Source organism: Gymnodraco acuticeps, unplaced genomic scaffold (genome assembly GCF_902827175.1).
Source record: "Gymnodraco acuticeps unplaced genomic scaffold, fGymAcu1.1, whole genome shotgun sequence".
In the NCBI taxonomy this organism is placed as follows: Eukaryota; Metazoa; Chordata; class Actinopteri; order Perciformes; family Bathydraconidae; genus Gymnodraco; species Gymnodraco acuticeps.
In genome coordinates, this window is record NW_022989752.1 from 1,274,478 (window position 1) to 1,292,885 (window position 18,408).

General features: G+C 40.3%; 1 protein-coding gene across 1 annotated transcript in view; it reads right to left on the reverse strand.

The window, feature by feature from the left end:
• The window catches only part of LOC117542954 (low-density lipoprotein receptor-related protein 8-like), a 181,730-nt gene that overhangs the window by 11,417 nt on the left and 151,905 nt on the right, over window positions 1–18,408 (reverse strand). The window contains 4 exon segments of the mRNA XM_034210852.1: window positions 461–529; window positions 4,248–4,643; window positions 5,769–5,921; window positions 15,056–15,197. Coding sequence (XP_034066743.1) covers window positions 461–529; window positions 4,248–4,643; window positions 5,769–5,921; window positions 15,056–15,197 — 760 coding nt within the window.

Here is an 18,408-nt window from a genome sequence, read left to right on the forward strand (position 1 = left end):
ACTGAATTCCTCATTTGCTCAAATCACATTAAAAACGACATAAAGTGCACATTACAAAGGCTAGTCATCGATAGCTGACGAGTTTTAAGGCTCATAATGGCTTTTTGTAGCCGAAAGCCAGGCAGCTATTATTGAGATAATACCAGAGTTCAGCACATTCTCTCAATTAGTGACCTATTATTTTGTGCTCAAACATCAGCTGAGGTTATTGTATGATTTGCATGTTCAAAGGACAAAACATGTTCCTGTTTAATATACAATTCACTCATTTGAATCAGTCAGGTGGGTGTTTAAACTCTCAAACAAACGCAGTCATACACACATGCAGCCAGACACATCAAACACAATAATCCACACACAACCTGCAGGTCTTGAACGGCAAGCAGTCGAAGAAGCGAGGAGGGAGAAGCAGGCAAGCAGAAAGCAAAGGCAACACAGCGAGAAAGTAAAGAGTACTCACCGATAGGAATAACTATCCCCAGAACAGCTACTGTGATGTTGTTACCTATGAGGTAGTGATCACTCGCAGCTGAGAAGCAGAAGAAAGAGAAAAGAGAAAACAAACAAAAGTGAGCAAAAAGTGTTGTTCCATCACCCCCTCCCCAAAGGCCTCTGCTAGAGAGAAACACAGGTTTGAAGCGTCAAGCAATAAAACACCTATTTGCATTATATAAGGGCAGGGAATTTATTTGATTTCACTTTGGATGGCTGATTTTTACCCTTCTACTTTCTTTTAAAACAACATGTGTTAATAATTCAGTTGAATCATACAAGTATGCAATCTAAATGCATTTACGAGAGAAGACAAATGCAATGCAAGGAAGTAATGTATCAGAATTTGTATGAATATAATTCAAAAACAAGCAATACATCTTTTAACGATGGTTTGAAACATAGAGGGTATTCCAGCTGACCTTGAGAGTGAATACGAACACATGACTTTGTGTTGCAAGTCACTCTTTTGTTCACAGCACGTCTTCATAAAGTGCCAAAGTAAACAATTATTCGAGACATGCTTTGCTTTCCATCCCGACTCCCCTCCACCCCCCCCCACCCCCCCACAGGTCCGCGTGCAGAGTGACGTTTAAACTGCTCCCAAGCCTCCTATTAGCAGCAGGCTAGCCATTAGCAAAAGTGTGATCAGATGGCTTTTATGAAGTCTAGTGAGGAAGATACAGAAGAGATCATGGCGCAGGTCCTGCATACTGATTGGTTGGTTATCGGAAGAGTCAATGTGTGCAGGTGTATGCACGGAGAAGGCACAGAGGTGACAGAAGAGACATATAATTAAGACACAATTTCTCTCATAAATGCAATAAATATATGAATAACTGAACACACACACACACACACACACACACACACACACACACACACACACACACACACACACACACACACACACACACACACACACACACACACACACACACACACACACACACACACACACACACACACACACACAGATAAAGAGGCACAGCAGGTGATGAGACATCAGACTGAGCAGTCAGGCGTCTGAGTACTGAGTCAGCAGAATTTAATTTGGTCTTTTCTTAAAGTATGAGTGACGTCCAAAGGGTCCGAAGACTCTAGCAGGCGGATTAATAGAATCTTATTAAAGCAGCAGCCATGAAAGAAGTCGTTTTGGTAAGTGAAGGCAAATAGAAAGAAATTGAGAAAGAGAGGAAAAAAGAGAAAAGAAAAAAGTCTCAATATCATTAACGCTACTATTATTGCTGGAGGGATTTTAAGTTCAAACAGAATTTGCTGTTTGCCTCAATGAGAACGTTCCTTTTCGAACCCTATATTTGGCTCCTTCAAATATGACTATTTTAATGAGTAACTTAGTTAAATATTGTATATCTGTGAATGTTTGGCAAGTATATGTAATAACTCATGTCCTGGTTGCCCTGTAAAATGAATAGCCATCAAGAGGAAAACCTGAAATCAGAATGGCTACACAGTTGACCAACTATAAAATGACAGGTTCACTTAAAACAATCCTCTAATGCACAAATAAACATCAAAACAGTTGTTTCTGTCTGTAGTCATATGTATGCATCATTTTTTAACATGCGTATAATGTAAGTAATGGAGGACAACATCTAGATTCCTGGTTTGGTGCAAGAATGTTCCCCAAAGTTCATCTGAAGCCAATATAAAGATCTCAATTCATCAAATTAAAAAGGCTTTTTTCTTTTGAAAAAGGAGTCCCTATTGTGTTTCTACAAACTGGTGCTGAGCTCTTGTGGAGGATAACAACAGGGAATGTTTAGCTTTACTCGTACTGCTTAGGGCCTCATAAACTTGCTGAAACTCAGATGAAGTTTGGGATTCATTCATGCACAGAATGAGGACAGTGGACTGGTCCCCCATCCCTTATATTTACAGCACTTTAGAAGGGGATCTCCTTAGGCCCAGCACGACTAACTACTCCTAACTATTTAATCAGAACTGACTTGAAAGAGTGCGCACCTATCCTTATAAAAGCAAGGCAGCATTTTGTAGTCTTGTCCAATGGGGCAGAAAGATGAATGAATAATTACTGGCTTGGAGAGTGAAGGTTCACATTTTTAAGAGCGTAAACGCCTATGAGCTTCGCGTACCAGCTGTGGTTTATCTTTTATTCCTGAAACTCCTGGTTCTTCCGCGCTCCACCATGCCAGGTGGAGCACTACACATGTGTAACAGCTGATGTCGACACTCTTGACAGTGTGCACTGAGTCGAAAATTATAACACATGGCCCGTGGGTTTGGAGACGTGTCTCGTTCATGCCCCATGTTCCCATCTGTGTATGCTCCACCTCTTATCTGGAGCACTTGTGGTGTGGTGAGGAAGCTGACAATTAGAGTAGAGGAAACATCTCTGAAAAACCCAGCGCTCCCGGAGTGACGAGACTCTTTAATTCCAAGAAAATCTCTTTCTCTTGTCTCTTGTCAATCCCATCTTTCCTTATTCCTGTTAATGCTGTTTTACCTCCCAACAGAGATTATTTAGGACATTTTACAATTTCCATTCTCCACGTTTGAATGCTGGACTGCTATGGTTCTTTTTGTGCTCGGTTCAGTTTTGTTCCTCTATGGCCTTACTGTACTTTCTAATTTAATAATCCCTAGTTTTCCTCTGCGCTCTTTATCTAATGTATATCTCCGTCCTCCTTATGTGTCTAGCTCTTCCTTTTCCTCCAACTCTCACACTCACTTTCATCCTCATTCCTTTCTCCTTTCCCTCTGTATAACTTTTCCAATTTCAGTCCTTGCTCTCCTGGTTTTGCAATACAATGAGAAATGTCTCTGATGTAAACACAGTGCAGCAGCTTGCAATCTTTCTCAATTGCCAACCACTTTTTCCTTTTACTTTCATTTCTATTCATAGTCCATATTTGCAGTGAGCCTTACTATTAAATTATATTATATTGGCTAAATGTTATTCCAAATTGACTAAGTGACTGCATTCATCAGTAGATTTGGTTTGACATTGTTTTACTGTTTCCTGCTATGGGTGGCAGGGAAGTGAGTGGACCACACTGAAAACACATGCACACATCCACAGTTCAAAACAATCTGGAGGATTTTATGACGAAAATCCGGCTGCAGCATGTTGTGTGCATCCAAGTAGTTTAGACATTTTTCTTTGTGGAGTTAATCAAGACTTCTACTACACTTCTAAATTCACACTAACTCTTAGTGTGGCTTTGTAAAGCATTGTTCTCGCTGCTGTTATATTCTGCTGTCATTGTTTGTCTGGGCAACAAACCGCAAAGCCTGATTTTTCTGGCGAGCCAGCAAAGCATGAGTTGTGTGAGAAAGAGACAGTTTTAGAGCGAAGGAGAAGAGTAGGAGGGTAAAGACAAAGAGAGTGAGAAAGGCTGTCAGAAAGTAAGGATGAGTGATTAGGTGTAAGGTGAGAATGGAGGGGACTGTCGTTTGCTCTGACAGCTCTGTTACAAGCTGCTCATGGGGGACCGACAGCATGCAGACCGAGAGATACACTAGTGATCGTGTGTGTGCAAGAGAGAAAAGAGTAAAAGAAGACCAGCAGTAGATAGACAGATGGTCAGACAGAGAAGCGTAGGGGAAGAGAAGCCAGAAAGAGGAGGGAAAATGATGTAAGTAGTCGTTTTTAGCTCCCCGCTGTTTTAACAGCAGGTAGTAAAGATGGCTTTGGAGTGCTACACTCACAGGAAGACAAACATGCTGTATGCAAACACCTCACAGAAACTCTATGAAGAAACCCTGCTCACCATGTTCCTTACCTCTGTGGGAGAGGTTGCCGTTGCTCTCTCTCTGAATGCTGTTGGGGGCCACGGGGCCCAGTAGAGGTGTGTGTGTGGATGTGGATGACTGACTTGAGCTGCTAAATCTTGTCGTCGCCGTGCTGGTGACAGCGGGGGTCCGGGGCTGCTCCGTGGAGGTTCTGCGGGGGGTCTGAGATGTCGTCAGGCGTCTGATTGAGGGCCTGAGAGTCGTAGCAGCGGAGGTGGTGGTTGTGGATTTTGTGGTGGTGGTTGGGGAGGCTTTGGTCGTGGCAGCAGTTGTGCTAGTTGGCGTAGAGCTTGCTGTAGTGGTTGTTATGGGAGTTGTGCTTGTGATGGTGGTGGTGGTGGTGGTGGTTGGAGCAGCTGTTGTTCTGGGTCGAACTGCACAAGAGAAACAGGACAATAATATAATAAGTATTCTGTATTTTCCTTGCAGATGTTTTATTTGGACTGTAATGGTGAATTAGAAGGTCAAACCATATTCCTAATTCCCCAGAAGTGAATATAAAACTGGTTGATAATGCAAGAAAAAATGATCAGGATATCTTTCAGTATGACATTTCGCGACATTGTAAATGTAATTAAAATGATCAAAAGCAATCAACTCAATTCAACTGTTAGTCAGGCAAATTAAGTTTAGAGAGGTTTCCAGGTAAAACACATTTTAAATGTGTTTGTTATTTAAGTTTGTTTCTAGTTTAAGCAAACATAACACATCCTCTATTAGGGATGATGATGAACGGGGCACAGGGAAACCAAATACATTTCTAAAGGTGTTATGGTTGCTGCAAAATTGATAATACCTTGCTCCATAATTAGGCACAAAGCAGATAGCAAGAGGAACATATTATAAGGGGATATTTTATAACATCTTAATAAGAACTCAGAAGAAATATTGTCCTGCATTAGGAAGTCTAAAAAGTGTGAGTGCAAATGTTCTTTCTCTCAATTGCTCTTCCTGTCTCTGAGGGATCCTAGGAATGGTGGCCTACATACATCCTCATTTCTCTTTATCAACTCCTTTCTTCTCACCTGTGCAAACTGGCAATGCAAAACAGTGCAGGTTTATTAAGGATGACAACTTAACAAATGCAGTGACTGTAAAGGCTCGGGAGTGGCTGAGCGTGGGAAATAAGGCCAGTGAAATAATGGAGGTGAGCTGGGAACACAGCGAAGCAGGGAGAATCCACCTGCAACCTTAAAAGACATTACGCACAGCTATCTAATCTTCAATTCAGTGTGGTAGAATAAATGTTTCGCATACTGACTGGTTTGAAGAAAACATTTTTATAAGATATGTATAAATACTGGACTATGAGGTGGACTCCCGTCAGCAGTGTTGCAGTGAGAGTGAAACCAGGGAACATCGGTATGGCCTGGCACTCCATCATGTCACTGTGATAGCAGCCAAGTAGGTTCATGTGACATTTCTCTGCACAATCCCTCTAATTGAGTACGCTCCTGGACTCTCTGTGATTTATTGGTTTCAGAGCGTGAACGACTTACCTATAGCACAGCGCCTCATGTCTGGTCCCAGCTCCATGCCATCAGGACAGGCACAGGTGTACTTGGGAGAGTGGTCTGTGATCTGGGGGGCCTTCAGGCAGAGGTACTCACAGCCACCGTTAGGCAGACTGCCCATGTTGCAGGTATCTGGGGCTGGAGGGACACAAGCAGACATAAAGAGAGGATTAAAAATGGTTGGGTTAAGTACAGGTTTTACATTATCCCTTGAGGTAATTAAAACAATTATTTTTTCTTACAGATACTTTACATGTTTTGAAGTCTTACATCTCCATTGAAAACTATATATTGAAAACTTCCAAGAAATACATGTTTTAAACATTTGGTGCTTTTCGCAACTGCATGTACGCTCCAGGGTGATGAGCACAGAGGTGTACATTAGTGATGGGAATTCCGGCTCTTCTTGGTGAGCCGGATCATTTGGCTCGGCTCACCAAGAAGAGCCGGCTCTTTCGGCTCCCAAACGGCTCTTCAGTTTACCACTTATTATACCTTTTAATTAAATCAAATGTAGCCTTGTTTTGACTAATGATTTATATGTGTACACATATATCACTTAAATTATTCAATACATCCTTTGTACTGAAGTATTCAAAAGTAAAAATTACATGTTTAATATAAATGATTTGCTGTGGCCAATTGTTTTCATTGCATTTACAGACCTGTGCAACTCTCTGATACCACCCAATGAATGCATTGACTTGCTTGTAGAACCACGCTACACAAAACAGATAGCAACACCTATACAACTATTTTAAAAAAGGGGCTACTGTATCGACCTATATAAAGTATATAAATATATATTTTTTTTCAAAATACCAAAAAGATCCTGTATTTTAGCTATGCCTCATTTCACTCTATTTGCTCTTTCCAGAGCTGTTTTTGCAGGGGGCTGATTCTGTGAGCTGCAGCTGACCACGCCTCCCTGCAGGAGAGGGGAGCGTGCTCTGAGATCAGCTGCTGGGCTGTCAGAAGAGGGGGAGAATCTCCGTCCTCCGTGTTTTATTTTTATAGAAGTAAGAAGAGAAGTAATGGGGCAGAAACCCTCCTTTTTACGCAGCGGTCCAGACATAGACATCAAACGGCGACACATATTCAGTTGCCAGTTACTTTGGCATTAGGGCAGGGATATCTAGATACTTTCCAAGGTTTGACATAATGAATTGTGCTACTTTTAAAGCAAGCAACGATGTTTTCAAATCTGTAATCAAAAAGCTCCTCAAAAACACTATCGAAGCAGTTCCTGCCGTTGCTACGTTAGTTCAAACAGTAACAACGGACTACTTTTCTTAGCGGATGCATGTCAATTTAAATCAATACATAAAACTATTTTTTAAATCACTAAAATCATTTTCTAAATCCATAAAAGCATTTCCATTAATATTGGGAGTCATGTCGTTACTTTGTTGAGAATGTGGCCATGTAATAAGCGGGATAATGTGCACATTGCACATTGCATAATGTGCCTTCATGCCGATCTAGATCCCTCCGCAAAAATGGCTCGTTCGCGGGCGAGAGCCGGCTCCCGTCGTTCACTTAAAAGAGCCGGCTCTTTGAGCCGGCTCGTTCGCGACCGACACATCACTAGTGTACATGTACAGTAGACCTAAATAGTTCAAACACAAACGTTATTAAGAATTTAAGACAGAGCCCCAGTTTTGAAACTTGACAGCACCCTGAAAGTAATTGTGAACCGAAATGAAGGTTTGTCCTGGTGAGCACATTATGAAAAATGAAAACAACAACGTTTATTTTGCATTATACAATATGACATGTATAGAATGTATACATTATACTTTGTTTATTCAGTCTTGGCTTAGGGGCAATTCTTGACCCAAATGTAGAAAGACTAATGCAGAGAACGGGGTCTTGACCAATGTAAGCCCAGGATCACATTTGTCAACAAAACTACTTGTACTACATATCACCTACCAACATTATGGTGTACCATACTAAAAAAACAACATCAAATGGATGCTGGTAAGACATTTAACAGTGTTATAGGTATGATCCAGTAAAGTGATGCTTAGATAAAGGCGGTGGTGTTAAAACAAGTTTGTATATCCATTTCTTGCTCTGAAAAATGAACATGTAGTTCCAAACCCAAGACTCAGTTTCATGGAAAGATTGTGCTGCTCTTGTCATGAGGGAAATAGGTCAGGTCGCAATTGGTTTTTCCTCCTAACTTGTGCTGCAGTGGTTTTAAAGAGCAGCACATCAGAGGCATCACCAGCTGTCAGAGGAAGCAGCAACATCACTCACGACACACAGTAATATTCTAATAAGATGGGAATACATGTATAGTAACTCAGCATGTCAAGTATCTAGTATGAACAGCTGTCCAAATGAAACTTCAAATATATTATATACCTACTATTCATTATTAACAAGAAATGAATCTCTTCTGGTTAAAGCAAGTCTTTGAAATGCCATGACACATTATCACATCACATTTAATTCTGTGCTGGGGTAAGAAATGTGAAGGCTGGAAGAGGAGAGGAGAAGAGCAGCGTGGACAGAAAGGGAGAGAAAAAGCAATACATAAAATCAAATAAAATGAGATGTAAAGATATAAGGACGGACCATTGGTGAAAAGAAAGTAGAAGGCTGGAGGGAGATATCAAATAAAAAGTTGAAAAAATAAAAAATTATATATCCATTATTCCATCCTCTTCTTCTACTTCCCTTAGGTCTAGATTAAGCACTACAAATGGAACCAAGGCTTCAAATAAAGCTGCCTGAACAACAATAAATGAAAACAAATTAATACATAAGAAATATATATAATAAAGAAGAGAATATACTGGCATATGATGCTGTCTCACTGAAACTTGGTTGAGACATGAAGAATATGTCAGCATAAATGAGGCCACTCCACCCAGCCATATCAATACTCATATTGCCCGAGGCAAGGGCCGAGGAGGTGGAGTTGCAGCAATCTTTGACTCAAGTTTACTTATCAATACTAAACCAAAATTAAATTATACCTCCTTTGAAAGCCTCGTTTTTAGTCTTACGCATCCGACCTGGAAAACTTTGCAGCCAATCTTATTTGTTACAGTGTACCGTGCACCAGGTCCTTATTCAGAATTCTTATCAGAATTCTTTGAGTTTTTATCAACTTTGGTACTTAAAACAGATAAAGTAATTATCGTAGGTGACTTTAATATTCATGTTGACGATGATAAAAATAGCCTTACTGTTGCATTTAACTCTATATTAGATTCTGTTGGTTTCTGTCAGAGTGTAAATAAACCAACCCACTGCTATAATCACACTCTCAACCTTGTTCTGACTTATGGTATTGAAATTGAGCAACTATTAGTCGAACCGCATAATCCTGCTTTATCCGACCATTTCTTAGTAACTTTTGAAGTACTGTTACGAGACTACAAAGCATTAGTCAAAAGCTCCTGCAGCAGAAACCTATCTATTAGTGCTATAGCCAAATTTAAGGAAGAGATTCCACCAATACTTAACTCGATAGCATGTCTGCATGTAAGGGAGGAAACTTATACAAAATCTACACCACCCCAAATTGATCATCTTGTTGATAGTGCTACAGATGCGCTGTGTTACAGCCGCTGCTACCTTGTGCCTTTAACGTTGTGTGTATGCAAATGAGCTGTGCCTTCCGATGCTGTCAGTGGCCGTCCCGACCTCGCAACATTCGCGGGGATTGGACAGACGTCACTCAAGCCCTGCCCGCTGCTGCCACGTCATCCGGGGGAGGAGGATAAAGGCTGGGCACGAACATCCGTCTGGAGGCCCTGTATTTTGTGACAGATGCCTCAACCCTCTACTTGTGACAAAGCCTTCCTCCTGTGATTCTGTTAGACTGCGTAGCAGTGTATTTTCTGTGCCTCGTTAGACTGCTTAGCAGTATATTCTGTAGGGTTCTGTGCGATCTCACTGGTTAGCAGTGTGTCGTGGTATTCTGTGTTTAGAGTAGGGTTTGTGTGTGTGTGTGTTGCATAGATCCAGGTTGCTTAGCTCCTGTAGACCCGCATTTAGATTAGTGACATTGTGAAACAGCTTAGACCCAGGTTAGCTTAGCGCCTGTAGATCAGCATTTGTGTATATTGCTTAGACCCCGGTGATTAGCACCGGTTGATCAGCAACAGCTTTGTTTCCACACAGTCTCCTTTTGTTTAGTGTTTTGTTCCACTTTAGAAGTGAGGTACGTTCATTCTTTTGTAGCCTACTGTGCAACTCTTTTTTGGAGTCCTGTGTTGTTAACTCGTAACAGTTTGGTCCGTTGTTGGTCCAGGCTGTTCGTGTGTTTATCATTGTTTTGTTCAGTTGCCGTCATAAATAAACCCACCGGTAACCAATACCAATTACAAACTGGTCGTGTCGTTTCCCTTTCTTACCCCTAGCAAAGAGGGAACGTAACACGCTGCGAATAAAATTAGACTCTGTTGCTCCTTTGAAAAAGAAGAAAATAAAATAACATAGATTAGCTCCATGGCATAATGTCGAAACCCATAAAATAAAGCAAAAGTCGAGACAACTTGAAAGGATATGGCGTTCCACTAAACTTGAAGAATCTCATTTAATTTGGTATATTACTCTCAATGAATATAAGAAAGCACTGCGTAAAGCGAGAGCAGCCCACTACTCTTCATTAATAGATGAGAATAAGAATAATGCAAGATTTCTTTTCAGCACTGTAGCCAGGCTGACAGAGAGCCACAGCTCGATTGAGCCTTCTATTCCCATAGCACTCAGTAGTAATGATTTTATGTGCTTTTTTAACGATAAAATTGTTACTCTTAGAAACAAAATTAATGACCTCTTGCCTTTGACCAGTATAGTGTTATCAACAGCTCCCGGAAACGTAAGTTCTAATATTACACTAGATAGTAAACTAGAATGCTTTTCAGCCATAAACCTTGAACAATTAAATTCAATGACTCTCTCTTCTAAACCATCAACATGCATGTTAGACCCAATTCCAACTAAGCTATTGAAGGAAGTTTTTCCATTAATTAGCACTTCTTTATTAAATATTATGAATATGTCTTTATTATCAGGCTATGTTCCACAATCATTCAAAGTAGCAGTGATAAAACCGCTTCTTAAAAAGCATAACCTCGATCCAGAGGTTTTAGCCAACTATAGACCTATTTCTAATCTTCCGTTCCTCTCAAAAATGCTTGAGAAAGCGGTCGCAAAACAGCTGTGTGATTACTTAAAAAACAATGATTTATTTGAAGATTTTCAGTCTGGCTTTAGAACACATCATAGCACAGAGACAGCTCTGGTTAAAGTCACAAATGACATTCTAATAGCCTCAGACAAGGGACTTGTCTCTATTCTTGTCTTGCTCGATCTCAGTGCTGCATTTGATACTATCGACCATGATATCCTATTGCAAAGACTAGAGCGCTTAGTTGGCATACAGGGAACTGCTTTAGGCTGGTTTAGGTCCTATCTATCTGAACGCTCTCAGTTTGTACGTGTTAACGATGAATCTTACACGCAAACCAAAGTTAGCCATGTAGTGCCACAGGGCTCAGTGCTCGGACCTATTTTGTTCACATTATACACTGAACAAAAATATAAACGCAACACTTTTGTTTTTGCTCCCATTTTTCATGAGATGAACTCAAAGATCTAAAACATTTTCTATATACACAAAATAACCATTTCTCTCAAATATTGTTCACAAATCTGTGATAGTGAGCACTTCTCTTTTGCCGAGATAATCCATCCCACCTCACAGGTGTGGCATATCAAGATGCTGATTAGACAGCATGATTATTGCACAAATGTGCCTTAGGCTGGCCACAATAAAGGCCACTCTGAAACGTGCAGTTTTGCTTTATTGGGGGGGGTCTGGGGGGGTCCGAAAACAAGTCAGTATCTGGTGTGAGGGGTAGGGTTAGGGGTAGGGTTAGGGTAATGTTGTGAATTGAGTGGCCCATGGTGGTGGTGGGGTTATGGTATGGGCAGGCGTATGTTATGGACGACGAACACAGGCCACTCGATTCACAACTTACCCTAACCCTAACCCTACCCCTAACCCTAATCCTACCCCTCATACCAGAAACTGACTGGTTTTCGGTGTATATGCTTCCGTTAGGCAATATTATAAGGAATCATTCTGTAAACTTTCATTGTTATGCGGATGATACTCAACTATATTTATCAATCAAGCCTGATGAAATTAATCATCTAAATAAAATTCAAGACTGCCTTAAGGACTTAAAAACGTGGATGACCTTACATTTTTTGATGTTAAACACGACCAAAACTGAAGTTATTGTACTTGGCCCGAAGAATCTACGAATCAAATTATCTAAAGATATACTAACTATGGATGGCATTAATTTGGCCTCCAGTGAGACTGTAAGGAATCTTGGTGTTATATTTGATCAGGATTTATCCTTTAACGGCCACATAAAATCAATTTCAAGGACCGTCTACTTCCATCTACGTAACATTGCAAAAATCAGGCATATCTTGCCTCAAAACGATGCAGAGAAACTAGTCCATGCATTTGTTACTTCAAGGCTGGATTATTGTAACTCCTTATTATCAGGGTGTACCAAGAAGTCAGTCAAGTCGCTTCAGCTGATTCAAAATGCTGCAGCTCGTGTACTAACCAGAGTTAGGAAAAGGGACCACATTACTCCTGTTCTGGCTGCCTTACACTGGCTCCCTATAGAACACAGGATAGAATTTTAAATTCTTCTTCTCGCCTACAAAGCCCTTAATGGGCAGGCGCCATCTTACCTTAAAGAACTCATTATACCCTACTGTCCTATTAGGGCATTGCGTTCCAAGAATGCAGGGTTGTTGGTTGTTCCTAGAGTCTCTAAAAGTACAATGGGAGCCAGAGCCTTTTCTTATCAAGCTCCACATTTGTGGAATCAGCTTCCAGTTTGTGTTCGGGCGGCAGACACCCTATCTGTTTTTAAGAGTGCGCTTAAGACCTTTTTTTTTGATAAAGCTTATAGTTAGGGCTGATTAGATTCAGCCCCTAGTTTTGCTGATATAGGCTTAGTTTGTCGGGGGACATCTTACTTCTTCCTTCTCTCTGTCTATACCTGTGTACTCTCATGTTCCGATTAACCCAGCTTCCCCAAATTTCTTTCTTTTTGATGTCTATATACGCCGGGATCCGGAGACATGGATGATCCTGCGGTAGGGGTGTAACGGTATCCGTATTCGTCCCGTACCGTCACAGTTCAGACGTCACGGTTCGGCACACGCAGTCACACGACGAATACGCCTTTTTTTTTACGAGTGGGAAAAAAGTCTGTCATTCAGGGCAGTATCCACTACACTATATATAATCCAGGGGGCGGTATTGCGCCTAAAAGCTGTTTGCCAGCCGCCCTTAAACAACAAATGAAGAACAAGAAGAAACACAACAACAAAACGAACAAAATACAAGAAGAAGAAAAGTTAGTATGGCGATTTCAGATAACACACAGGAGCTAGAACCCACCTGCTTCTTTTAAATCAGCTGTGTGGGAACATTTCGGGTTCCCTGTGGACTACAATAACGATGAAGTATGCGAGTGGTGGATCGGACGAGTGGTGGATCGGACGAGGACGGTGTGTCGGCGTTGTTCTACAGTGGTGCGGTATGCTAATGGGAACATACGCCAAACATGCTAAATCATATCAGAAGGCATCACCCAGATTTGCCAATCACCGGAGCCCGGCAAAAGACAACAGCAGTTCAACAGCTTTTCCCCGCTGTTTTTAAGAAGCCAATAAACATGAGAGCCGAGAGACCAAAATAAATAACGGAAGCTTTTGGCATATGTTTTTCAACGACTTTGCGCTCTTGAAACACTTCCTTATTATTTATGATGTCATATTTTCAAGACATTCTTTTTAGTTTTACAGCTTGATGAAACCTTTTTGTTTGACATCAGCCATTATAGATAATATGGCCATCTGAGTGTACTGTGTATGGTTTGTTTTTAACTGTTTAATACAGTTAATTATTTAAAATGTCAGAGTTCTTTATTTTTAAACTGAAACTTGCACTACTGTTCAAACATAAATAACAACAAACCTGGAATTATGCATTTGGGACTTTTTTTTGCTTTTTCTTGTTGTACCCGAACCGTACCGAACCGAGACCTCCAAACCGAGGTACGAACCGAACCGTGACTTCTGTGAACCGTTACACCCCTATCCTGCGGTCCTGTGTCCTGGATCGCGAGCCCTGGATCTTGAGTCGTGGCTGTGGTCCTGGATCATAGGTCCTGGATGGATATCCTTGTGGATTCATCTTCCTATTATACACACATGCATTTCCAAACATTTGGACTACCTATGTTGCAAATGTATTATCTTTTCAATTTACACACGGCATCTATTGCACGTCTGTCCGTCCTGGGAGAGGGATCCCTCCTCTGTTGCTCTCCCTGAGGTTTCTCCCAGTTTTCCCTTTAAACTGTGGGTTTTCTCTGGAAGTTTTTCCTTGTACGATGTGAGGGTCTAAGGACAGAGGGTGTCGTATTGTCATACTGATATTCTGTACACACTGTGAAGACCACTGAGACAAATGTAACATTTGTGATATTGGGCTATATAAATAAACATTGATTGATTGATTGATATCAATTATTGAGAAACTATTTTAAAGAACAATGTAAAAAAAAATTGAGACATTAAAATATTGATCCAATATGTGAGGAGATGCATTGTGGCGAATAATATATTTGATGGGGTGATTTGTGCTTTTTGATTCAGATTAGCATATTTTCTGAGAGGAAAAAATATATGTGAAGAGCAAAAGATAAAGGTCAAACAGCGAGACCAAGACACATCACAAATGACTTCACTCAAGGTCCGAAATGATCAAGTGAGAACTATGAGAACTACTAGTATCTGCACATGGCAGCTAGAAATCAAAATGCATCTCCATTTTATCGCGTTTGGCCCAGTTAGTTGTATGTCATCCTTTCGTTCACATTTTCAAAACATGCTTATTTCTGTGATATCTCTTGGAGCAGAACTACTCATTTATTAATAAGAGAATGCAATTAGCTTCCTACTGGCACTCAGACAAGACTTTTTGCACAAAACAAATCATGAAAACAGTCTCACACATGCCCATTTCGTGTCTCACACACACATAGAGATTGTTAGCTGTCACGCACTCACTAAGGTATTTACTCACCACAAACATTAGGTTATTTGTTTATTATTTCAAACAGTTTAGGAAAGTGAATTCTTAAACGAAGTGGATCTAAAAAAGCACAACATATGTCCATCTCATGGATTACTGCATGTCTTACCTTTGGGTTGCCTCTGTTCATGAAACACCACCAGGTCCAAGGGGTTGTTCAGGTGCTCTGCTACCTTCACCACATCATGTCCGGTCAGTCGGTTGGCACTGTATATCGCTTCATCCTCCAAATCTGTCCAATATATACGATCCTGGATAATAAGAAATAAAGAGTTAGACAAAACAATCCAACATAAATACATTCTAGCAGTTGAATTATTCACTCTCATTTATTCATACATGAACAGAAAGAACAGCTCTGTTCCAGTGGGCTGAGTTTGAAGCCCAATCCATTCAGACAGAGAGATATGTATATGTTGGCCTACTATGAATATGTAGCTCTTTGAGTTTGTGGCACTGAGTAATTTCCTGCTTTGCTCTGACTGTACAGTTTTGGTATGACATACTAATGCTAAACACAAGGAGATTTCTTGTGTTAACGTTTGTTTCCCCACAAAACTGTTTGAATACAACAATTAACTCCTGAGACTCCTGCCTTAAATATTTACTGTAATGCTACTTGGCTCCAGTAATCAACCATACAAGTACAATCTAGGTTGAATCAGAAAATACTGATAATGATTATTTGAAAGGACAAATATGTACTATAGTAGGTACAAAGGACTCTGGTAAAAGAATGTATAACAACACTATAAACATGACAGCCATGACTACCACTGACTTTACTGAGTAAATCTTACTGTTTATAGCTATTTCTTTTAAAAGGTTCATGTTTTGTAAGAAACTAAACTTTTGTAAGAAATAAAGGAATAAATACTGCCAGCCCTGACCCGTGAGTTCATGATCTCATCATTCACTTCAGTTTCCTCCTTTCTTTCCATGTCTCTTCTTTTCTAACACTTCCTGGTACTAAGGTATAAAAGGAAAAGCCTATGGCAACTGCAGACTGCTCAATCTATGTACACACAATTCAATTAGGAAAAACACAATTTATTTTGATAGTAAGAAAAGACACACAGGCGATGAGGCACTTCAAAACTACAGATAAAAGATCGTAAGGTTACAAAAATAAATGAAGGACAAAGAGACAATCCAGAAGGTGAGCGTTAGACAGAAAGGGGAAAGAGGTACAGTATCAGGCTCCTATAGGTATTTATTTATTTGTTTGGGGTTGTGCTAACAGTTGTGGTTCTTTTTAAAGGGCAAGGATCTTGGAGTCCAGTCACAGATTTGTCTGCTGGGTGTATACATCTGTGTATCTCTGTGTTGGTTCAGTCATAGCTGTAATCCACGCTCTACATTCATGCCGGGTTATCGGTGGAGATGACCTTTCTCTCACCTTCCCCTTTTTCCATCTTTACACTGAGCTTTCTATCCCCTCATCTTCAACCTCACTCAGGATCAGATAACCTTTACTCATATGACAGTATGGGTTGAAACTATGAAAGACAAATATCAGCCATGTTAATAAAACAGTACTCAAATCTATCATTCCATCTCCCCTTTTCCTTCCTGTCTCTGAGGATGTCTTTCTCGCTCTCTGTCAGTCTATGCAGGCGTTTTTCTCTTTCAATTTCTCACTGTCAATCTTCGTATCTGTCTTCAAAAGGTTCCAACATCAATGCAGACCTGAGAAGGTCATTGCTCTCTTTGTAAGATCAAGGTGAGTTTTCAATGATGTGTCAAATAATAGCCTAGAATGTATACACATGCACACATAAGCTCTGCTTATCATAACATTGCATCACTTTAGTCTGTCTCCGATTATCAAGGGGAGAGACTGCATCAAAATGGATGTGAAGTCTATTTAGGGTCAAGTGGAGGACAGCCTTTGAAGATTTTGCCATGATTGTGTCCCAGAAAAACCTTCTGACAAATGCTGGTCCCTTTTTGACTGACACTTCTGCCTGATGCACTTTTGGTGCCTCATTTCTTTCCTTAGATGTCATGCCAGAAAACTACAGATAAAAGCTTAAACAAAGCAAACACACTCAACATTTGAAGCCTTTGATTGTTTGGATTTGACTTGTATCTCTTTGTTGTATCAGCCTTAGTTATGAAACAATGATGTAGGCTGGTGTTATCTGTGAATGAATACAATTATATTAGAAGACATTTTGTGTTAATCTCCACTAAACTGCAGACAAGTATTGAAGCTTTACACATGCATGGTACACCCACACAGGTGTTTGTAGTCACTTTAGCTGATTAGACCTCTTATCTGGGGGTGTGGACAGATAGGGCTTGACTGACATTTTCCTCATTATTTCCGTTAAAACTGTGTTTTCGCTTTAGTTTAAATATTTACCCCAAATCCAATTGATTTGATCCCTGTGTGACTGATGAATTCAAGAATGTGTGTCCTGTTTTGTTGTCAACACAAACTATAGCTTACTTTGACAGGCAAGGTCACACTGTTCATCTTCTATTGTTATTTTTATTATTAGTCAGACTTTTTGCATCGTATCCTTTTTTTGGTCCTGGCGTTGACCAAGCTAAGCTAACAAGCTGACATTTTAAAATAAATTAAATTAAAGCTTTAAAGGCTTAAACAGGATTTTTGTGTCCTGTTAATGACCAAGCTAAGCTAACAAGCTGATGAGCTTGCTAACTGACTGTTAGGACATTTGGTAACTGAGGGCTATATTTTCCCCCTTTAATTACTTTTTTAATTGAAATAAATGGTATGCAATGATGAGTAAAATGCCAGATGAAGCTGTGACTGAAAAAAGTGCTAGGCTAACTGGCCCAGCTAGTGTGCTACATGTTAGCTCGCCATCTACAGTTAAACATATCACCACTTCCCCATCCTTTTTTCACGTGGATAAGCAAATATCTTTGATGTGTAACTGCCATTTCTGCTTTGTTGTATGCGAGGGACAACTAGTTTGGTGAAGATTTTATAATATCAAGCATAGCTTCAGCCTGAGCAGAGGTCTAATCAAATAGAATAAATGAAAACACCTGTGTGAGGGCGTAAATCGCAGTTAACGCCTGCTTAAATCCTCCTACAGTACGTTGTTGAGTTCATGGTAAAAGGACACATTTGAGCCTCAGCACTTTTGTTTTTCTTTCTTCCTGACTGTGTTGGTTTCCTTTCCTTTACTCATCTCATCTTCTCCTCTAAGAGGGGATACAAAGTAATGCAATGATACTAAAGCCAGAGAAAGAGAAAACATTACTCTCTGCAGCCTACTTTTCCTCTGGGCTTGGTGTCTCGGCAGGGGGTGGACCCTGACTGGAAGGGTTTGTATGTGTGTGTTTGGTGGTGCTGTGTTCAGACTTTGATATAGAAACCCTGCGACTTACCTCTGCAGTGTGAGGAAACTTTAGTACATCATATGATGTTTGCACATGATATGCTCACGATGAATAACTTTACCATGAACTGTGCAGAACTCG